This window comes from Rhineura floridana, chromosome 2 (assembly GCF_030035675.1).
Source record: "Rhineura floridana isolate rRhiFlo1 chromosome 2, rRhiFlo1.hap2, whole genome shotgun sequence".
NCBI classification, from domain to species: domain Eukaryota; kingdom Metazoa; phylum Chordata; class Lepidosauria; order Squamata; family Rhineuridae; genus Rhineura; species Rhineura floridana.
In genome coordinates, this window is record NC_084481.1 from 97,361,962 (window position 1) to 97,385,527 (window position 23,566).

At 42.7% G+C, this 23,566-nt stretch overlaps 1 protein-coding gene across 8 annotated transcripts in view; it reads right to left on the bottom strand.

Moving 5' to 3' along the window:
- Nucleotides 1–5,958: 5,958 nt before the first annotated feature.
- SLC43A3 (solute carrier family 43 member 3) overlaps nucleotides 5,959–23,566 on the bottom strand; it is a 46,127-nt gene continuing 28,519 nt past the window's right edge. For 6 of the 8 annotated variants that reach the window (XM_061609624.1, XM_061609627.1, XM_061609626.1 and 3 more), the window contains exons 4-13: nucleotides 21,529–21,575; nucleotides 19,501–19,577; nucleotides 18,487–18,579; nucleotides 14,468–14,607; nucleotides 12,776–12,933; nucleotides 11,424–11,606; nucleotides 8,633–8,752; nucleotides 8,318–8,504; nucleotides 7,226–7,349; nucleotides 5,959–6,512 (exon numbers count right to left, since the gene is read on the bottom strand). In XM_061609624.1, the coding sequence (XP_061465608.1) occupies nucleotides 6,399–6,512; nucleotides 7,226–7,349; nucleotides 8,318–8,504; nucleotides 8,633–8,752; nucleotides 11,424–11,606; nucleotides 12,776–12,933; nucleotides 14,468–14,607; nucleotides 18,487–18,579; nucleotides 19,501–19,577; nucleotides 21,529–21,575 (1,243 nt within the window). In that variant the 3' untranslated portion in view covers nucleotides 5,959–6,398. The remainder of the gene's footprint in view (nucleotides 6,513–7,225; nucleotides 7,350–8,317; nucleotides 8,505–8,632; nucleotides 8,753–11,423; nucleotides 11,607–12,775; nucleotides 12,934–14,467; nucleotides 14,608–18,486; nucleotides 18,580–19,500; nucleotides 19,578–21,528; nucleotides 21,576–23,566) is intronic. The other 2 variants (XM_061609629.1, XM_061609630.1) reach the window with 2 other exon arrangements.

Consider the following 23,566-nt stretch of genomic DNA (forward strand, 5'->3'; position numbering starts at 1 on the left):
GGGGGGGGATGGAGGTGGGGAATGCTCATCCAAAGAAACTCCAGGAGACTACCACTAAAAACTAGAAAATGTATAATTAAAAACTGCTTTTCACACTGAAAACATGAATCTCAGATTGCCTAAATGGTTCTCATTGGCAGTGGGATGTGGTGACAGTGACAGCAGCATCACATCACCACCTCCACCACATGAGGTGAACCATGTGGTGACAGTATTTAAGAGCCCTTCTGTGTCAGACCAAAATCCCAATCAGAGCAGCATCCTGCTCTCACAGTGGCCAATCAGATGCCAATGGGAAACCCATAACCAGGCCCTAAGTGCAACAGCCCTCTCCCCACTTGGGATTCCTAGCAACTGGCTGGCAGGGGCATACTGCCTCAGACAATGGAGGGAGAACATAGCCACTGTGGATAGCATCCATTGGTAGCCTCACCCTCTTTTACAGCCATCCAGCTTGGTATTCATCATTGCATCTAGTGGGAGCAAATTCTATAGGTTAACTACATATTGAGTGAAGAAGTTCTTCCTTTTTTTTCCTCATGCATTTTCCAACATTCAGCTTCATTGGATGGCTCTGGTTTTTAGTGTTATGAGAAAGGGAGAAAAGCTTCTGCATATCCACAAAGAATACTGCCATATGGAGCACAGCAAAAGTTATGCGAGATTGGGTGAAGCAATCTTTGACCGCTCCCTTGCCTATCAAATGGGTAGGTCTTTTAGGCAAAGTGATAGCTGTTTCTGAACAAAAATAAAAATGCATACATAACCTATGAGACTAGAAAACATGGAAGTGCTGTTAAATAATGGTGGTTTGGGTTTCCCCCCCTCATTCTCTGACAGCCTAGTCCATGAGCCGTGAAGAGACAGTGCTTACACACCTTTGGATGAGAGAACCAGAGACTTATGTCTTCTTTGCAAATATACCAGCAGAGCCCAACTGAAGAAAGTAGACCCATGCAGCAGGCACCATAACTACTAACCTTTCCTCAGGTTCCCCGAAGGAATGTAAGAAGCTGCCTTACGCTGACCACTAGGCGATCTAGTTCAGAACTGTCTACATTGATTGGCAGCAGCTCTCCAGGGTTTTCAGGCGAGAATCTCTCCCAGCCCTTCCTGGAGATGCTAGGAATTGAAACTGGGACCTTCTGTGTGGAAAGGAGATGCTCTACCACAGAGCTTAGGCCCTTCCCCAAAGCAGCAGCATAGACCACTGTAGCCTCTCATGCTGCTTCCAGTCCAACTAGACTCAGCCCAGCCTACCCCAGATTCAAAAGTGCCAGCTGCTTTTTCTCCTCATCTCTTGTCCCCAAGCACTGCTCTCAGACCCCACTCTGGGGTGAGCTGCCCTTTGAAGAAAAATATCTGCTGTTACCTTCCACTGAGGAAATATCCACTAGTTATTTCATACTGTTAGCAAACACTCCATGTGGTAAAGGGTAGTCATCCAGCAGCCGTGTCATAATGGATTTATGATGTAAATTCTTTTGGAAGGTTCATAGCTTGATCCAGTGACAGCAAAGTGTGTATCCCCCTGCTGGATTGAAAACCATGTCATGCATGCGTTGTCGTTGCCGCTTTATCCTTGAATGTAGCAATCAAGGCTGTGCATGCAATTCTCAATGCTAGATTAGAACTTCACATGAAGTGAGGAAGAAAATAGTGGGATATTGTCTTTTTTGACCTTGCCAATCACCTATTTCGGAGGGGGGGAGCCCTGTTGGAATAGGCACTTTATTTTGTGTTCTAGACTCCTTTAGGTTGTCTGACTCATAGGCCCTAGACTCCTCCTTTATGAGAGGTAGCCACACAGGCAGAGGCTTCAGATGGCACCAGTTTGCCCCTTTACTTAGGTGGCAACATTATGATGGAGGCAATGATGCATATTTTCCCATGTTGCTGGTACAAGCTTATACAGTAGGGCCCTGCTAATACGGCGGGTTAGGGACCAGGCCCCCGCCATAAAGCGGAAATCACCGTAAAGCGGGGCTCCATAGACTATAATGGGCTGCGTTGCACGAAAATGACATCAAAATGGCATGCGATGGAAAAAACCTGCTGTATTAGCAGAACAAGTGCTGTAAGCGCAGGGCCTTTCCCTAACTGAAAACCGCCACATGAACGAAGCGCCGTAAAGCGGGACCCTACTTTAGTTCAGGCTACACATTAAATTACATAGCTTGCAGGATGAGCTTGCAGGAAACGATCATCAGCTCAGAGAATGATTATAAATATTCTGAAGTGGTTAGCTTGAGCCAGAAATACGCACATAACCAAACAGTCTTTAAAAGTAAAATCAAAGTTCAAAAGCTGAGAGAGACATTGTTCCTGGCAGTCTTAAGAAATAGCTATTGGAAGACTTCATCAGTGCTTGGAAATGCTCCTGTTTTTCATGCAGTAGTTTCAACAGTCTGAGAAACTTTTGCAAGAATACCTTGAAAATACCTCTTCAACAGAGAGTAAGAGCTTGACTATTTCAACCAGCCTTCAGCTTATGAATATAAACAGACTCAAAGCACTAGTGTTCTCTAAGCCTTCTCAACAAGCTTAACTAAAAACCATTGGCTTTCAGTCTCACTGAAGCCATCCGCGTCAGGAGAACACAGAGTCCCTGATTAATAAATACAATATGAATGCGAGGTTTAAAAAAGATATACATCCAGATCCATAATCCTACAAATCCATCAGGCCCATCCATCTCCTTCCTTGTCTTGGATTCAAATTCCCACTCCACCATAAGCCTCTCTAAACAGGGATCAGTCTTGTTTTAATTGAGAGATCACTGCTCATTGGTTTATTTCATTACATCCCACAATTTTCCCATCATGGAACTCAAGGTGGTAAATGTGGTTCCTGGGGAGTCACCCTTCCAGGCACTTACCAGAACCAGACCTGCTTAGCTTCAGCAAGGTGGCAGCTTCAGGTGCCTTCAGACTGTATACTGGTTACAATTTGCTTGCATCTGTATGTATGCAACAGCTCATAGATAGCCCAGAGCTAGGCACACATATCTGCATTAAAACACTCATGCAATTAGATATTTTGGTCTTGACATTTAAATGGTTATAAACTTCTGTTAAAATCCTGTATCAAAGTTTAAAACAGGATAGTGGTGGCCTTCTGCACAAATGGGGGAAAATACAAACGGCCAAGTTTTATAGTTGTGGAGCTTTTCTAACTTTATTACTACCAAGTTTTTGTGAAGCCATAAGGTTTCCTAGCTGACAGCCTACTGGGTAAGGTCATCATTTTTGGAATTTTTTATTCCAGTAACCTTTACAGCAACCATTTAGGTTGCTGTATCCACCACCACTGCAGAGTTGAGGGCAGAGATAAAGGAGCTGAGGCTATTTAATTCATGCACAGACAGGAACCAGGGATTTCCGGATGTATCTTACACACTATGCTGTACTAGCTTACAAAGCTGAGGCTAATTTAAAAGTCAAGTATGTGGCCCAGTCCTATCTATTTTTACGCAGAATTAAATCCCATTGATTTCCCACAGAACATATACTCAAGTAAGGTTACAATCCTATGCTCACATAGATGGAAGTAAACTTCAGTGAAACAGAATGAACTGAGTAGGCACGCGAAGGATCTGATTGTGAGTGTAGGGTAGTGAAAGATTATAAGCTCAGTAGAGTACATTCTTTGCATGCAAAAGGTTCATTTCCCATCATCTCCAGGTAGGGCTGGAACACAACTCTGCCTGAATCTTGGAGAGCAGCTGCCAGTCAGTGTAGAGAATACTTTGCTAGATGGACCAGTGATCTGACTCAATTTAAGTCAGCTTCCTTTGAAGACAGAATTGCACCCTTAATCACGTTAATAGTATGCTTGGATGGGTAGGTAGAATGAGAGCAGGAAATTCTAGCAGGAAATGAGTCGGTGGGAGTTTTCTGGGTCACATAGAGAAAAGGGGCTTTCCATCTCTCAGGGCAGGTTCTAAATCATCTCCCCATCTCCATTATATACCAACCACTCACTGAGGCATACAACATATTTAGCACATACTGTTCTTCTCTCTGGTCTCCCTGTTGCGACTTGTAGTTGTCACATCTCACTCCTTTACATGGTACAAGTGAATTCACACTATCTGGTTATTCAATTATGATTAAAATGATCACATATAACTTGGTCATCTGTACCTTTTACCACAGTGTTTTTCACTGAGAATCGCAGAGCTGAATGGGGTGTTGTAGGCCATCTGGTCCATCCCTCTTCTCAGAGCTCTCTCAATATATTCTGCTGAGGTTGAACCACAAATGGTGTCCTTCCCCCTCCCAGTCAAGGTGCTTAATATTCAAGGCTAACAAAGTGATTGTGGCACATTTTGGCGGTAAAAATAGAGTAATAAAGGCAGCATGTTGTAATAGTTAGATGCTATACTAGGACCTTGGAGACCAAGGTTCAAATGCAGACTCCACCATGACATTCATTAGGTGAAGTAGCCTAACTTGCAGGGCTGTTATGAAGACAAAATGGGAAGGAGAACCATGTATGCTCCTTGGAGGAAAGATGGGATATAAATGCAATAAAGCAACAATCAATTTCCTTTCATAACACCTAAAATCAGCTACCTGAGACACCTGCCTCTACCTAGTGGTAGGGCTTGTCCTTCCCCTTCTCAGTGCAGTGGATTAGACAACTGCTCATAAGAACAGTGTATGATGTCTAGGATGGAAATGGGTTGTCAATCTAGCCAGTGTACAGCCACAATGAGCACCACCCTACAGCACCTGGTACACTACTGGTCCTGTTAAACACTATAGAGCAAGTCAATGAAGCTTGGAGTGAACATGTCTGTAGAAATGTTAGCAATACCAAAATTCTCACTATGGGGCAAGGGACATAAAAGGGGACTCCATGTGTATGTAAGATCACTTTTTTTAAAAAGGTGTGTTTGGGAGAGAACCTGCATCTTATGCAAGTTGAACAACATGGCAAAGATCTTGTTCCCAGTCCAGTCAGTCCTACTCTCATTTATGACTTCTGCTTCTTGCTTTGTTGATCATAGATCATGGTGGCAACATTTCTAGCCCCCTATTTCCTGCAATGAAGTGTTCCCACCTGTTTCCAAATTGAAAGCCAGAATTCCTCTCAATGCACAAAAGAATGAAAATACTGTTTCACTATTTTTGGAATTCCCTCCCCACAGAGGTGCATCTGGCCCCTTCAATGTGCAGTTTCTATTGTATGCTGAAGATGTACCTCTTTACTCTGGCGTTCCACACATGAAACATATATTTTAGGACCCACCTTATTCTCTTGACTGTAGTTTGTTTTAAACCAATTTTAATTTTGTATTTTTAATTGCTGTAATCTGCCCTGGGGACTTATGGTGAGGGGCCTGCTAAGAAATCAGACAACATTTATAGGTTTTCAAATAGATAAGCTTTGGCTAGAACGTCAGCTTCCCAGGGCCAGCCCTATCATGAGGCAAAGTGACGTAAAGGCTATCCATGGCTGCTAGCCATGATGGGTGTGCTCTGCAGTCAGATGCAGTCTGCTTCTGAAAAACCAGTTGCCAGTAGCCACAGGAGGAGAGAAACTCACTACACCATCCTCCTTGCTGTGTCTTTTGACAGCAGAGTTATCTGTGACAGGAAGAGCCAAGCTCTGAACATCAAGCTTCTAGTTCTTCTGCTATTCAACAGTATTCATCAACTGTGTATTTCCAATACAGCTGGGATCCCATTTTAATTTAATTTTTAATTTAATATTGGATCTCCTTAATTCCACTCTCCCCAAAATATTTAGTACATATTTCCACAATGGATTTTTAAAAACACACATTTATTAAAGTATCCAACGGCATATTTTTTTCATTCCATGATTTAAAAAAAAAATCTTCAAGCTGTGGTATGGATTTTGATTCTTGAAAACCAAAATTAAATATATATATTTAAAAATCCAAGGGTAGATTTTTTTTCCAACCAGTTCAAAAACTTAATGGGCAGGTAAAATGTTAAGACTTTCATTTCAAAGTTGCATTTTCTGACATAATAAACATTATAATACTGGCATGTTTATATGATTCACAAAAATAGAGCTCTGTAATAGGACAAAATAAATGTAAGCAAAATATGACCTAAATTCCCACATTAGAAGGCTACATTATGGACTGGATTCCTAGGGAAAAATACTATACAGAGAGGAAACAATAAATTGTGGTTTTGAAAAACAGACACATCTAAGTCCAGTTGTTTCAATGGGCTTAAGCACACCTGATTGTGTTGGACTATGACCTGATTTTGCTGGGAGCAAGGCTCTGAGAGAGGAGGCTTGTTCTCCAGTTCCCTTTTCATATCTTCTGAAGGTTCCCTTTTGTTAGGAGGGTTCCCAAAGTCTACACAATGAAGGACTCAGATGGACAACTCCAGGCCTGACTTCCCTACAGTCTAGGCTGGAGAGAGGGTGCTGTGCTGTTCCTTCGATCGTCGCTTGCACTCCCACCACACCATCAAAGGGTTAACGAAAGCCAGCAGTGTGAAGACTATGAAACCAATATTCACCTGAAAGAAGGGATGTAGAATAAATACACGGGCTGCAGCTTTTAAAAACATTCCCTCCCAGAGGGCACCCACTATTGCTACTGAACACTTCAGCGCTTGAACAGGATAAGTAAGGAGCTCAAGGCTGGCATCTAGCCTAGGAGCTAACTGGGATTCTATATATGCTCAAACCTCAAAGTCTTCTTCAGAGGCAGAAGGAAAGAGGGATAGAAAGATCTGTAAGTTTTGGTTCTCTGTTTCTCATTTTTCCAAACTTAAACTCAGTACTCCACATTTCTGCAGTCATTTGCAATTTTTTTTAATCCTTATGAAAATTCTTCAGCATTTTAGTGCAAATTTCTCCTTATAAACATATTTTTGTAGGGAGTTTTGACTAACATACATATTTTTGCAAGCCATTTCTTGTCATATAACGTATTTTTGCACGTTATTTTCACTATATATTCTTTTTAATGCACGCTTTCCCCTAACATAAGCATTTTGTAAACATTGAACTGTAGGTGAACTGCATCGCAAACATCGAATAAGCATGGATTTCTAAGAATGGTTGTGTTTCAGTTCTCATATTGTTTTAGAAAGTGCAAATTTGACAGATTCAGCTTTCAATGCAAACTGAATTGAAATTCTCACCAATCCCTACTCATAATAGATCTCTGTTTGGGGTATTGTCTGCCACAAAGTGAAACAGATTCCTTAGGACAGTGAACACTCACATAAAAGGGATCCCCCTGAAGTGGGCCCTTGATGAGTGAGAAGCAGGGGTATTGAAGGAGAGACACCACGGCTGAGAGTCCCATCACCAGACCATACAGCTTCCCAAAGTGTTCCAAGGGGAAGCTGCCAAGACACAGAAAAAAACCAGAAGCATATGGAAAAAGTGACACAATTTCTAAGTGGTCTCTCTTCCTCACTGTGACTTGTCACTGTTCTGTTTCTTCTCCACCTTCCATCCTGATCTTTTGCCTTCTGTATTCCTTTCTCCTCATCAGGAGGAAGGACAGCAGAACTTCACCCCAAGTAGGGTCATGGCAGAACATTTGACTGCAGCACCTGCACCAATATTTCATGGCACCCACACTGCAGTGAAAGCCTTTTTGTTGTAAAATAAATCCATAAATCCAGTGAAGGAAACGTTCATGTTTCAATTAACTTAGTCAGAGAATATACTTCTAAGTCACGCCCTTAATGACCAATATGGAATGAGAATGAGCATATTAAGGACTCATACTAAACTTTGTCCTCACATCTGCTTTCTACAGTATATTAATTCAAGTACATCAGTCACTTCTCCATAGTGCTGCCAGCATATTATAGCTGCAAAACAGAAGCATTAACATCCCAGATTAATGGCTCATGTAGTCCAGTCTCCCATGTCTGACAGAGACCAGCTCTAGAAAGGTATCTCTGCAGGGTTCTACAAAACCCGAAGACTGAAATTGTGCTAGGAATTGTGGAAGTTGCTCCTAAAGCAGAATTCTGAGAACCATGGCCATTTATTATTAGTATAAATTGATATATTTAGCCCTCTTGCATTTGAGAAGCATCTTGAACAAGTTCTGGCTGTTTCTACTAACAAATTCAAAACTGAAGGAGTTGGGGGGGGGTTCAGCGAACATTTTTCAGTGACTGACTGTTACGCAGCACTACTATCAGTCCCTCGCCATGGCTCCAAGTATCATCCACTGAGCATCACTGGGTACTGAACCTCCCTTCTGCTTTCATCCTTCCCTTTCTCATTCATCTGCCTCTAATCCTTCTCTTCCAAACCATTCTTCCCTCTTTCCACTGAGAGGCCAGGTACTTACGCAATAGCCAAGAAAGCAGCATTGCCCCCATAGAGGAAGGAGCGGCTCAGAACCTGCAGGATAAAGGTGGCATACTGCACAGGCAGCACTGGAATGGAGGCGCAAATTGAGAAGACCACACACTGCAGCACGGTGATGGCCAGTGACAGCACACAGGAACGCAGGTCCGCAAGAGAATCTGGTACCCCTGAGATGGAGACAGAGAATACAGCTGGAGAGAACTCAGAGCAGGGCCAAGGGAAGCTCAGAACACCAACAGTTTTTGATGGGCTGTTGTGAGGAAAGCAAACATCCATAGTGCACAAAAGGATGTACCTTGAAATTTTTCCTCCTTTTTACGTCCACGTTTGTGACGGTCAAGGATAAGCCCATTCCAGGGGGCACAGAGGACTCCACAGAGCTGGGTGAAGGCAAAAGCATTGGTGTAGCTACTCACTGTTGACAGAAAGAGTTAAGGCAAGAGGATGACAAAACCCTTTCCAAGAGACCTTTTCCAGTAGCACAAAAATGTTCCAATATTTTCACAGATATAACCAGTGCTTTTTAAAAAAACAAAATGAGGTGCCAGCACTCATATTTTGCTAAAAATTATTGTGGGTCCCAGCACAAAATGGCTGCTATGGGCAGCAAAAAAAAAAAAAAGTAGTGAAGGTATTCTGTGCCAGTGAGTACCATCACAAAAAACCAACTACACATAACCCATATTAGATGTTGACAAGAGGCTAGGAGGAATTCAAAGTCAGTAGTCCTTAGTTCTCCAGTGGTTCCAAGCAGTCTCCACTTTCAGGAAGTACCTCTTCTTGGTCAATAGATGGGGCTTTCATCAAGCCTATCACCAAGGGAAGGGGCTTAACCCTCAGCTACTAGACCAGGCCAGTCTGGCTAGCAGGCAACAAGTTTTGTTATCGCTCATCATCTAAGCCATTCCAACACCACTTGGATTTTATTGCAGGAGCTTATTCCTGAGCCAACCTTTGATGCAGGGACTCAGGCCATGCTTAGCTGAGCCCCAACCTCAAATCCTGATGAGCAGTACCAAGCACAAGAAAGCAAACACAGAGGCTAGCCTCAAAATTGTACTAAAAATATATGGGCTGCATCCATTGTTAAATTGTTGGTGTGGTGTAGTGGTTAGAGTGTCAGACTAGGACCTGGAAGACCAGGGTTCAAATTCCCACTCAGCCATGAAGCTTTCTGGGTACCTTGCGCCAGTCACTGCCTCTCAGCATAACCTACCTCACAGGGTTTTTGCAAGGATAAAATGGAGAATGGAGGAGAACCTTGTATGCCACCTTGAGCTCCTTGGAGGAAGGTGGGATATAAATCTAATTATAAAATAAATAAATACTCTGAGTAGACTCATTAAAATGAATGAATGCAACTAATGTAGGTCCATTAATTTCAGTAAATCTACTCTGAATATAACTTACTTGGCTAAAACTCTACTGATGGAACTATAATAAAATAGTGAAATGTCCAATAAGTTTCAGTGGAAACCTTCCTCAGGGGAACAAGAATTTGATTTATTGAGTAATCCTAGTAAGCAAACATCTCTCAAAGTGTGTTCTTGTTCCTGTATACTCCTCTAATCTACTGCCACAATCAATTCCTCTCAATGTGTGAGAGCCAGTGTAAGTCATATTTAGAGTAGACCCATTGCGATCAACTGACTTAGGTCTGCTGATTTCACTGAGTCTACTACGACTTAGTTGGATATCACCTGGTAACTCTTACCCATCTCCACATGCATATTTTTGTTAACTTCTTACATATCCTAAATTCATTAATCTCTATCTACTTCTGGCTGTCCTGCTCTATTCCCTAAAAGAAATGTATGTATTTAAATTTCTATCTTGTCCTTCCTCCCAGAGGAGCCCAGGACAGCAAAACAGCAAGGCATCAAAACAATGCAATTAAAAACAAACTACAAACATTGAAAAACATTAAGATCATCTAAAAACATTTAAGAGCAGTCACATCTCTTCACAGCATCTTTCAGCTATCAAATGTCTGGGTGAACAGGAACATTTTACAATTCTCCTGTGTCAAGAATAGCTAAGTTTGAGCTAAAGTTGGTCAAGCTAAAATGGTTCAACCAGAGGGAATTCTGGGAGCTTTGTTGATCCCTGGGATACTCTACTGGAAAAGTCCAAGGCTTTAGTGCCAGACAGGCAATTTGCTAATGTCAAGAAGATGCAACTGAACCTTATCTGTTATCTCTTATCTGCTTCCTGAGATCAAAGTCAGGAAGAGTGGGTATTGCAGATAAGGACCACTTGGTGGACTGTCTAGCCCCCCTTATCTTCAAAGGAGGTGATCACAGAAGGGGTGCCTATGATAGCTAATTGCCCCCCTCCCTGTTGCCAGCTAAACCCCATAAAAATGAAGGGTGATCCTTCAGTTACTTGTTCCCATTCCCTTATTCCAACTACTTTGACCTGCCTGACGATACTGATGGGAACCAGGCATTTACTGAAGTGAACAGATAGGTTAGGCTAGGTTTGTTGTGTTGTCTGTTTGAATCTCTCACAGTATTGTGCAAAGGTATCTCTTGTTTAGCCCAGTTGAGAACAATCAGCTTTAAAGGAAATACATGCTGCTCTTTTTGTATGTACCTTTCTTTTATTTTAAATAAACTACCCTTTTATTAATGATGTGTATTGCTTGGGGCTTATGACTCTAAATTCAGTCCTTGATCACTGGTTGCTACTGACTACCATTGATTAGTGTGGGTTAATGCCCTAGAGCAGAGGGTGTAACTAACAATCTCCGCTAGTGCTCTGGATTCCCCTTATTCAGAGTAGAAGCTAAAAAAGGGGTGGTGGCAGTATACCCCTTCCAGGATTGGTATTTGGGTGTAACTAATCCTAGGAAGGCAAGAGTTTGCCCGGGAAGCAGTGATCCCAGGGAACTGGGGCTGTTCTCCAAAGCAAAGAACCCCCTTGGGGTGCTGAGGTCAAGGGACCACTGGGGGGAAATCTTTGACACATCGAATGTTAATAATGAGACAGATGCACCCCATTAGGGAGGGCATTCCACAAACAAGATAACCTATCTATCACCACCCAATGGTTTCCCTCCCACCCACTCCCACCACACTCAGTACCAAGGGCAGAGTCTCCAGCAGCCAACTGTGTCAGCATGGGGTTGAGGGTGCCAATGAAGAGATAGTGGCGCAGCTGCATCACTGACAGCCACACCAGATGCCAGAAAAACAATTTGGAGAACACACAGCTCCAGAAAGAAAGAACAGCCGGCTCCTTGATGTTTGGTGCAGTTTCAGTATCTCCTAAATAAATAAACAGAGAGGAGTGTGGGGAGCATGTCAAACCAAAATTGATCTTTATGTCATAAGGACCAGGAGGTGTTCACATTAATATTTTGCTGCTGTTTCACTGCTGACACTCATACAAGCATGAGAGCCTTTTCTAGGCATAAATCAAATAGGCATGGATTGATCTGGTTTTATGAGTGCTTCTAAGCGATAGGTTCAACATACAGAGGCCTCAAGAATAGCTCGTGCGAACTTCAACCCAGGAGAGAAAATGGGTATTTGAAGCAGGTTCTAGTATAGGATTTAATTTTGTCAGTAGCAATGCTGTGTTTAAGGTTATTAAAGTATTGCTGAAATCCTCCAGTAATAGCTCACGCGTCCTGGGGTGGGGTGGGGTGGGGTGGGGTGGGGGGAGCCATTAAGAGTAAACAACTGAGTTGGCTCTTCCTGCCCAAAAAGAAATAGTCCAGAAAACATGGCACCTTGTTCTCTAGCTGGAATGGGGAAGATGGATGGCAGCCTGCAAGTTATTAGTAGCTAGGTTTGGGGGGGGAAGGAAAAAGAGGGGTTATAGGGACTGGGAATGGCTTGAGTCTTCAAGTCCCTGGAAGTGAATCTCTGCGCTCCCCTCCCCCTGCAGTGGTGTCTGTTCAGGCTACAAGGATGGGACAGAAAGTAGGCCCTGCAGAAGACAGCACTGACTTTCACGCATTTGCGGGTAAGACAACAGACATTATGAGTCCAACTACATGACGAGGCACACACCCATACAAACACCCTCTTTTCAGAACACATACCAAGCAAGAAGAGAAGCTAGCATTAAATAAAGGTGACCCTCAAGCCTCCATAAATTGCTCATCCCTGGAGAAGGCTGCCCCCAATACACAATGAGGCGGCCTCAGCAGATTTCCCAGGCCCACTGTGCAGCAGATCCCAGAAGAAGAGAATACTTTCCCAACATGTCTTGTCTATCTAATATGAAGGTCCACCACAATCTTTGAATATGGATCTTAGAACTGGCCCCAGTCGAGGGTGTCTGTGAGGAGGGGGTGCTTCCCCCTCCCCATAATTCTAAATGTAATGGTGGGTGGATTGGGTTGCCAATGACCTGTAGTAACAATTCATAGACCTTGCCCACTCCCGTAGAAATATTTTTGTGGGCACTCTTGGCCTCAAGTCCCTACCTTTGCCCCCAATCACTTTGATGGTGGCATTTTCTTCTTTGAATGCTGAGTCAGCAAGCGGATTATCCAAGTCCTGTGCTTCACCCTCATCCAGGACTTTGGGGTAACACTGTTCGTCGTAGGTGCGATATGAACGGGACTTCCTCTGGAAGCTTACTCTGCAGACACAATTAGCATGACTGGTATCCTGCCCCCCCCCCAATTTTGGAAACTTATTTCCCCACATTTCCCACGCAAAGAGTGAAAACAAAAGATTCTACATATGTGCAAGGAAAAAGACAGGGAGGTCCAAGTAAGATTCTTTAATTCTTCCAGCTGATGCACCATGACAGGAAGGTACAAAATCACAATGACAAGTAAATAAAAATTGTCATTAAATACATAAACTAAATGGTTAATCTGAGCTATAAGACAAAATGGGAAGCAACAGGAATCTGAGAACTCAACCTCAAATTAGACCATCTCTCTTACAGCAAATCACATTCATAACGTGAGAGTCAATAACCATTCTCTCTGTATATAATCTTCCTCTTCTTCCTCCTTTAATTTTTGTTTGAAAATTGTGAGAAATGGGAAGATGAATTGCAAACCAGTTAATTGCAAACCAGTTCATGCTGCAGTCCTCTACTCACTTATTTGGGAGCGAGACCAATTGAACTCTGTGAGACTTAGGGCCAAACTACACACTGCATGCAAACATGTTTAGCTGTAGCTCAATGGACCTTCTTGCAGAGGCAAAGCCGCTTCTTTCAGGACCAGAGAAATGGCAGGCAAGAAGAGGATGTTCCCACAAACAAGGATTTGAAACCTTGCTGAAAAGGGAATTTGATTGAGGGGGTCATTTGGAGCAGGAAAGTGGCAGATGGGAAAAGGGTTGAGCATCTCCTTCCCATCAGCTGCTTCTCTGCTCAGGACCACCCCCTCAGGAAGTAGCTTTTCCTCTTTAAAAAGGACTATAGTTAAAATGCATTTGCACATTATGGAGGATGGTCCTTATTTCTACGTAAATGGCCAGGTAAACATGCAGAGGACTGGGCTGTTAGTGATACCTCCCTGAACTGCAGGCATCCTGAAACGATTGGCTCAGCCGAGGGGAGGGACTAAATTTCCTGAATCATTTCAGTGAAGGCCATGTGGCCTGTTGTTTAATTAAAGCTTAGATGCTACAAAATGGCACCTGAGCCCTCCAGACCACAGTTTTCCAAAGGAGCTTGGGATGGTGCTATTGGGAAGTCACCACAGTAACAGCTGTGGAGGGTGTCTGTCCTAGCATTGTCAACTGACCAGAAGAAGTTGCTCAGGTGTTTTTTATCTTTAATAGCACCCTGATGTAAGAAAAACTGCAGGTGAAGCTATTCACATCATGGATATGATCACCTGCTAATACTGCACTTCAAGTTTCTGTTAAAGGCACAGTTATTGTGGCTACTGAAGAGTTGGCAACTTTATGTCAGCCCCAGAGATTACATTCATAGTGCCTGCCTGAAGCAGCATTCAGAAAGCAGAACTGTCTTGTAAAAACAACAACTGATGCAACACTTCTTTCTACTGCCCATCACCAAGGTTCCAGGTAAAAAAGGAAGAAATAAGTGGAGGGCAATAGGCAAAGGGGCTGAGGATTTTATTTTATTTTTTAAGAGAAGGCACACAAGGGAGGCAGCTGTGCACCAGACAGAGGCACTGTTTGCTTACCCATATGTGTATCCTGGGGGAAGTGGATATGGAATATGACTGCGGGGCATCAGGAAGAAAGTACGGATCAAGTGCCAGGCACTGCAGGCAGATATAAAGAGGAACATGGTTCTCAGTGAGAGGCCTTGTTCATACAGTAGCTGTAGGAAAACAAAACAAATCTGAGTTATGCAGGTTAAATGTTACTTTGTTTCCAGTGTGCTGCAATGATTGCCTTGGCTTTGGGCCAGTCGCTCATACTCACATAATGGCTTGTCTGTCTGTCAGACTGGGAGAGAGATGGATCTAACCCACAGGGTACAACCCAATGGAAGGAACGCTACCATGTATACTCTGCAATTCCTGTTCATTTCAATGGGGCTTGAACAGGAAAAAAATTCTGGTGGACTGTGGTCCATCTTTACCTCGTGATGAAGTTTGCCTTTGGAGTTTCCACCTCAGACACCAAAATACCTTGGATTAGTCCTAGTCACTCACCAGCTCTCAGGCTCAATTTCTCATTTACGTAACAGACTCATCCGATTATTTTCAGTTTATTGTTTTGCATAGACCCAGCTACTGTTTCTGGACTTCCTCATCTCATCAAAATTGGACTAAATTAGATGAAATATTAAACATGTCTGCATGTAATGTGTAGGGTTTTTTTAATGTAAATAGCATCAGCTGGGGGAATTATTAATTATCAGGATCACTGTAAGTGACAGAGGGAAATTTAGCCCTTTCCTCCCCATCTGCAGTCCTGAGGAAAACCCTTCCAAGTTTCTGTTTGCATAGGGACAAAATTTCCTGTTGGTGCCAATGGGGGATTTCTTCCCAGTGTAAACAGCCTCTTCAGTAGAAGCATTTTCCCCAGGACCACAGCAGGGATGAAAGGCTTAAGCTCTCCTTTGCCACATGCTGTGGTCCCCATAATTATTATTCCCCCCCCACAGCTACCATTTTTAAAAACATGCAAGTGAAACACAAACATGCATTTAACATTACACCAAATAGGGCCCAAGAGGTTCAGTAGTTCTGGTAGTGCCTACCACTGCCGTCACCATCCCAGGGGAACTTACTTCTAACCACAAGTGTGGAAACTCAGGCCCAGGGGCCAAATGAGGCCCTTCAGTCCTCTCTGTCCAGCTCTTGGGACTCTCTCCCAGGTAATATCCCTTTCCCAGGCCGCATCCCTTCCTTCCAGGGACCACATCTCACTAGCCCTGCTTCATGAGCGCTTTTGCCTGGCTGGAATGCATCACTGAACTATGATCATGTCTCTTGCTTGCCTGGATGGAGAGATGTGTGGGAACTTTTTGTGACTTTTGTGCAGCTGGAATATACCCTACTATACAAAGGTTGCTCCACCTACTTTTGCACCACTAGCTTGTGAAACCCCAACCCCCGTATCCCAGAAAGTTGCTCATGAGGCAGTGCGGCCCTCAAGCTGAAGAAAACTACTCCCCACCCCTGCTCTGCACTGCCAGGTGCCTCTTTCTCCATTTACGTCTTCAGAAGTCTTAGGCTGGACATGCTTCAGCTAATGACAGATAGCAGAGTGCTTCCAGTCCCTGTGCTAAGCACCATAAAACACCATCAGCAAATCATGCCTCACAATCCTTTCCGTGAGCAGAGTTTTGCACATAAACATGGATTTGAACAGGCACATGATTGCACATTGATCATACAGTGCTGAACCACAGCTGGAATAGATCTCTTGTGGGATGATGTCAGGTCTTCCACTGTATTATTATTATTATTATTATTAGATATGTTTAAATGTTTATAGTGCTATTGGTTATGGAAGATGGGACTAGGTGGAGAGAAGCACAATGGGACATTGGAGAATATGTTGCAGATACTGTTATAATTGCTATGTTTGGTTTGTTTTATTTATTCTGTTATTATGTTATGTATACTGTTGAGATTTATTGTTTACTTATGTTTATTTAAAATGTGATGCATTGTTTTTCCTTTTAATTATGAATTGTATATTATATATTGATTTTTATGTTGTAAACTGCCCAGAGAGCTTCGGCTATGGGGCGGTATAGAAATTTAATTAATTAATTAATTAATTAATTAATTAATTAATTAATTAATTAATTAATAATAATAAATTGCTCACATGCTCTCTGAACAGATCATGCTGATCCTTTAGCTCAATACATACCTGAACAGTCTTAATAAAACTTGATACAAAGAAAATAGTAATGCTAATAGGACAGAGACTAGCTTCTACCAAGTGTATGGAACCTGTGATGTAAGGTACTGGACCTATCTCCAGAAATCTAGTCAGGAAGCATTTAGCTGTATTAGCTGTATTAGCTTTATTAGAAATGCTCAGTAGAGCAAAGCAAAATCTACCAATACGTTCAAATGCAATGGATAAATCAGGATATCCATCATGGGTAGATATTGTTGGACTACAACTCCCATTATCCCTGACCATTTGCCATGGCAATTGGGGCTGACTGGAGTTGTAGACCAACAACCTCTAGAGAGCACCACATTGACTATCTCTGGGGTATATTGGGATCACACATTGAGCTGGAGGTGTTGAGTCTCTGATCAGAAGCAGAATCCTGGAGTGGTCTGCCAGGAACACAAATGGAAACTGGTAACAAAGAACATGGACCAAACCAGATTAAAACACAGATGCATTCCCCCTCCCCCTAGTTTGTTTGTTGTTTTTACTGAAAAGCAGTCTTGGGCATTATGAGCTTAAGAGGAGGAATGGAAAGGGGTGCTTAGCTTTTTTTCTTCCTGCTGCTTATCTATTCAAAATTGCTCTCCCCCTCCTTCCACCCATCAGCTGTCCCACCGATGAAGGAAAGGGTACCTTGTCCACAGGAGAAAAGCAGCTGAAGAATATTTGGAGTAGATAAATGGCAAGAAGGAAAAGGCTTGAACAGCCTCTTTCCCAAGATTATCAAGTCACAACTGCATGAGACTGCTTTTCTCAGAAGTGGGTGGGCAAGAACCAGACTTTTGCAGAATGAGACAGGCGACTCCGTAATATCTTGTTTTGCCCGTATCCTTAGCTCCGACCTAACTGGGAATCAGCTGATGGCACAGGGATGACCCTTCATATGCAATTTAGCAACTTTATGGGATTAATGGTCTGAAAATGTCCCAGGTTCACTACAAGCTATCGAGTTAATTCTTCAGTGTCCTGAAGCAAAGCAGCTGGCAGTTTGTTACACGATCTTCAAGAGTCATGGATTAGCTTATCTATTGTACAAGCATAATACGACTTCTAAAAATAGTTTGTTTTTGTGATTTAAATGGAAAATGAATCTCAGGTGGAGAGGAGACAAATATGTTGCACATGTCCTTAGTTTTAAATGTGGAGAGTTAATTCAGATTAGATGCCCCCAAAGATTAGAGGAATAATCTACCTAGCACTTCTTATATTCTTGCATGCTTGCTAATTCTATCCCTGCAGGCTCCCAGATATTCAACAAAGTGCATCACATAAAGTCGGAGGGTGGTAGAATTTTTCTGAAAAGAGTGGTGGAAGATGTATCTACTGGATCTTAGATACCATTTGGAATCTCAAAATCTTGCTCCATCTGTTTTCCCATATTTTATTTATTTATTAAATGTATATCCTGCCCTTCCTCCTAGGATGAGCCCATTTTCTTGACTCCTTCCCCTTCCACCCACCTAAATCATGATCTCTTCTCCCACCCACCCCCATCTCGGCAGCATAATTTCCTCCGATGCTGGACTATCTGTTTCTTTCAGTGTCCAAACCAGCTGCCAGTTTAGGCCATTGAAAGCCCAGTCACTGGCTCAATCACAATGGGTAAGTTAGGTGGGGCAAGTGGGAGGCAATGCCTTGCCTGAGTCCAGACTCCCCTTTGCTAGGGATGCTGTGAGGGTTCCATTAATCTGATTACTCAGCATCCTAGAAGAAGAAGCACCCTTACAGCACCCATCATTTCTTAGGTGGAAAGTCCACAGCATGTTATGGGCAGAGGGTTCTGGTGTTTGTTTTTGTGGTAATTTCTCGTTCTTTAGAAACAGCCACCAACCTTGATGACAAGAAAAACAGCAGAGGAAGAGTCAAAGGCCCCATTGTAGAGGGTAATTATGGTTGAGCGATGTTTTCCAAAGAGATTCCCAACCTAATAATAATAATAAACAACTTTATTTCTACCCCACCCTTTTTCCAATAGGACTCAGAGCGGCTTACAACTAAAAACAACACCATTATAACATACAGAGTATATTATTAAAAAAGAATTAAACTATGAGAAAAATTAAAACCATAAAATATAGGTTAAAAACAGCAGACAATTTAAAATAATAAAATCATATAATGTAATCACCAAACCTATGACACTTAATCCTGGTCATTCTCTATCCCAAATGCCCGTTGAAATAAAACAGTCTTTACTTGTCGCCGGAAAGACGGCAAGGAGGGAGCTGATCGCACCTCACTCGGAAGGGAGTTCCACAGCCTAGGGGCAGCCACCAAAAAGGCCCTAGAGCTCAAATCAAATTGATTCATTTCCTGAGATGGTCAGCAGATCACAGGCAAAGGGCCTAGTGAATTTCAACAGGCTAGTGTACATCTAGGGTGGCTAGATGGGGGAAAAAAGAGGATAGGGCTCTTGCACAGTTATTTCAACCGACATCTGCCGAAATTCCATCTTCTGCGCAACTATTAAAGGTGCAAGAGCCTTGTCCTCTTTTTCACCTGGCCTCCCTAAGCACTTCATAAGATAATTGCTGTGGGGGAAAATGAGCTACTAATAGGTCAAAAGGTGAATGCAACCCATTTCTCCATCATCAAACCATTTCTATATCCACTGTCTAGTGTTTTCCCACATTCAGACCAGCCTTAACTTTTTTTAAAGAATTTGAAAGAAAAGGTCAAATAGCACCCTTCCCCAAGTTCATATTTTATGTCTCACAGAGATGTAGATAAGAGGCAGGAAAATGGCACTCAGTCTCCCTACCATCAGCCCCAAAGTTTCTCCTGTAAAGAATTTCCTCTCCCAGCTTCCCTCCCCAGTAGGAAATGCAAGGGAAGAGCATCAAACCTGCATGTTGGTGAGGATAAGGAGGATCCCACCAATAGAGAGAAACGATAGTGCTGGAAATAACATTATAGCAGTGGCTGCAAGGGAGAGAAAAATCAAGAGGTATATCAGCATCACAGGCCTATCATGTTCATAAAACAAGACACAGTCATTGAATAGTAAAATGGCAAAAGATGGTGTAGTGGTTAGCATATTGAACTTGGCTGTGGAGACCTAGGTTCACATTCCTGATCAGCCTTTAGGTTTTAAATCAGAAATGCAATGAAGTGTTATTTAGCATGAAGTAGGAACCCCATCAAAGAAAAGGAAAGTGTTGTTTCTATTCATCTGTTACAAATACAAGTTTGAAAGCCTTGTTATCACCTTGTTCATATGTCAGAACAAAGAGGTTCTGTTAGTTACCCTGGCAGATGAAAAAAAAAAGCTCCAGAGAGGCACTTCCCTGCATTCCTCTCTACCATTGATCCTAAATAACTTTTTCCCCTTTACACTCATACACTGGCGCACGCACACAGAAACAGCTCAGTACTTAACAATTAGTGCTCCAGAACAACAAAAGGAATTCATACTCCTCATGTATGTTATACAGGCATATTTTCCTATGATTCTTCATTTGACACACTAACAGAAGGCAGCATAATGTGCCACTGTAAATTTATTTGCCAGCTCAGGGGACTCAGAAAACAGCAGTGGGAACCATGAATCCAATTTGCTTGCTTTTTGGTCTTTAGCTTTTGATATAAATTAACACAAGTTGCCAGGTATGTGGAAAGAAGCAGGGCAGCAACTTCCTACAAATATATATTGTAGTTAAGATCCTACCTCATATGATCCCCATTTCCAATCTTTAAAAATGGTTAAGGGATCCAACATAATTTTGGGAGGCCTACACAAGCGAGAAAATCAGGCTGAAGATTATACTAGCACAGTTTCTCTCTCTGTGCAGTCATTGGGATTCCCATTGAAGTTCTGTCATATAGACTATATTACAAACATGAACATTAGGGTTGCCAGGTCCATGGCCTGAGACTGATCCTGTATCTTTAGGAGAAGAGAAAGTGAGCCAAGTGCAGGTGTTCTTGCAACTCTGTAATGGGAAAAACCACAAGGTGGAATCCTCTCTCTCCCCTCCACAACTTTTAAAGATACAGAAGACCTCTTGGAGGCCGGGCCTGGCAACCAAGAGGTCTTCTGTATCTTTAAAAGTTGTGCAGGGGGAAGGGAGAATTCCACCTTGTGGTTTTTCCCATTACAGAGTCGCAAGGACACCTGCACTTGGCTGACTCTCTCTTCTCCTAAAGATACAGGATCAATCTCAGGCCCTGAGCCTGGCAACCCTAATGAACATATGCTCCCCTTTCTCATCCACTCTTACATCACAGAGAGCATTGCTAATGTACACTCATGTGCACACAACACATATAACTTCCCAACATAGAGACCCATCCAGACATATTATGCTCCTCCACACACAGACATGCAGAATTTTTATTATTAAATGTGTATTAAAATCATTTATAGACCATATTTTCCTGGTAAAGCATCTGCTGTGCATGCACAAGGTTCTAGGTTCAATCGCTAGCATCTCCTTGTAGGGCTGGGAGAGACTCTCATCTAAAAATCCTAAAGAGCTGCTGCCAGTCAGTGTAGACAATATTAAACTAGATAGACCAAGGGTCTGACTCAGTATAAGGCACCTTCCTACATTCCTAAACTGAGCCTTCCATTAGGCACCCTAACTTTATTTCTGTAGACCAGGGTGCACAATGGAGAGGGTTCAGTTTACTGAAGAAGTAGCAACTTTTTTTCTTCTTCACCCACATGCATACAAGCATACATATACATATTCTTAGTGATCTGCAAACTCAAACAAACCATAAAGGACTAACATTGACATGCACCCCCCACTCCCCACAACAATTCCCAACAGTCTCCAAACCTAACACTAGACCTACTTTGCCCAAGACTGACCATTGTACTCCAAAGATCAACCTAACTGAGCCTGGCTCTTCAGCCAGGAGCACTCACCTGCTGAAGAAAAGGCAATGAGGAGGGTACCAGAGGTGTAGGCAGATCTGGAAGACAAAGAGATGCCCTGAACTACCAAATGGGCACTGGGCTGTGGACATGAGGACAGCAAGGTGAACTACTTCCTCCCTTCATCCCCCATCAGACATAGTGAGCATCCATCAGTTTCCCATCCTTTTGGCAAATAGCCAGGCAGCTGTGGGGGGCATGGGCATTGGAGGAAGAAAGAGGAGTCAGTAAGTTTGAAATTGAGGGATCATATGAAAATAGAAATAGATTGATGGGGAAAGGATGAAGGGAGGCATGCTGAGGAACAGGACACAAAGGTGACGTTAGAAGGGCAGAAAAAGAAATTCAGGCAGCCACACAACAAGGAGGGAGTAGAACCATTTAAAAAATGGTCCTCTGTTCTTGTTCAGGGTCATTATTATTTTTATTTTTATTCTCCGGTTTCATTTTAGTTCACACACTTCCAGCCAAGCTATACGAAAGCTAAGTGTGTCTTTTGCCTTTAACATTCAGGGTTTTTGTAAAAATGCAAATAGCATCAGCTGCAGAGGTGGGGCAGGTTGCTGGTAATTATTAGGATTGCAGCAGGTGTTGAGAGAATAATTTAACAATTTCTTCCCCGCTGTGGCACAAACTGGGGAGGGGGGTCCTCCCAATGCACAGGCCAGCTTCAGAGGAGGGATTTTCTTATTTAATTAATTTATATTCCACCATTTCTCCCAGTAGGAGCCCAGAGCAGCATTCTTAGGACCACAGCAGGGTCCTAACCTTCCAAACCTGCTGTGATCCCAAAAAATCAATATGCCTTCCTAGCTTGTGCATTGTTAAAAATCTGCACTTTAAAGGTGCATTTAACACATCAGTGGTCAGGTTGATGGGGCGGAGCCACCCTCCAGCACCTGTGTTACTGCACCTTGCCTGAATGTAGTTGGGGCAAGGTCAGGGGCGTGTATCTGCCCCGGCCCTGGCCCCATCCCCATCTAGGTAAGCTGTGTCTGCCCTCTGCCCCCTTCACACACACACCAACCACTACTGCTTTAATGTCACATCTAGTTTGGCCCCAACTTTAAAACGTTTTCTGGTAACTGGCTCAGCCACTTTGAAGCAAATGGGCCAGTTCAGATACACTTCATATAGATCAGTGTCATAAACAGTTACAACTGCAATGTAACTCCTATCCAAACACAAACTGGAGAAAAATGTATTTTGAAACATAGTATTTGCATGTAATAATGCTAATCCTCCAGAAGTCTTGTCAACTGTGTTATTTCTACATTGACTAGCATAGCAGACCCAGAAATAACAATTTTAGCTAATTTTAGTATTCTAATTTCTTGGTTTCTCTTGAAGATCAACGAAAAGAATGGCAAGCACAATATCATCATTTAAAATTGGTGGTATGGCCATGTTCAGAATACTGTGTACACTTGTAGTTATCTCAGTTGAGCAAGCAGTCATAGACCTGAAAGATCGACACTATTATTATTTATTTTATTATTAGCATTTATATCCCAACTTTTCCTCATTTAATCCCCACAACAACCCTATGAGGTAGGTTAAGCAGAGAGGCAGTGACTGGCCCAAGATCACTCAGTGAGCTTCATGGCTGAGTGGGGATTTGAACCCTGGTCTCCCAGGTCCTAGTCCAGCACTCTAACCAGTACACCGCACTGGCTTGCTAATAATAGTGAAATCCTACACGTTTACTCAGAGCCTCAAAGTTAAATCCCATTCAGTTCAATGGCGCTTACCCCCAGATAAATGGGTAAAGAATTGCAGCCTAAAATGATCAAGGGCTTTAAGCAACTTCCTATGCAGAAAAAGTTAGGGTGTTTTTGTCATTCAGAATATTTTTTTATACTTCCTCATATTTATAGCCTACCTTTCTTCCATCAAAGGACTCAAGGTGGCATACACGAGGTTCCCAAGCAGTTACCCATCCAAGCACTGACTAGATAACCTGCTCAGCTTCAGAAAGGTGCTGGCCTCATGTGACTTTATGCCCTAGAGCTACACACTGGATAACTAA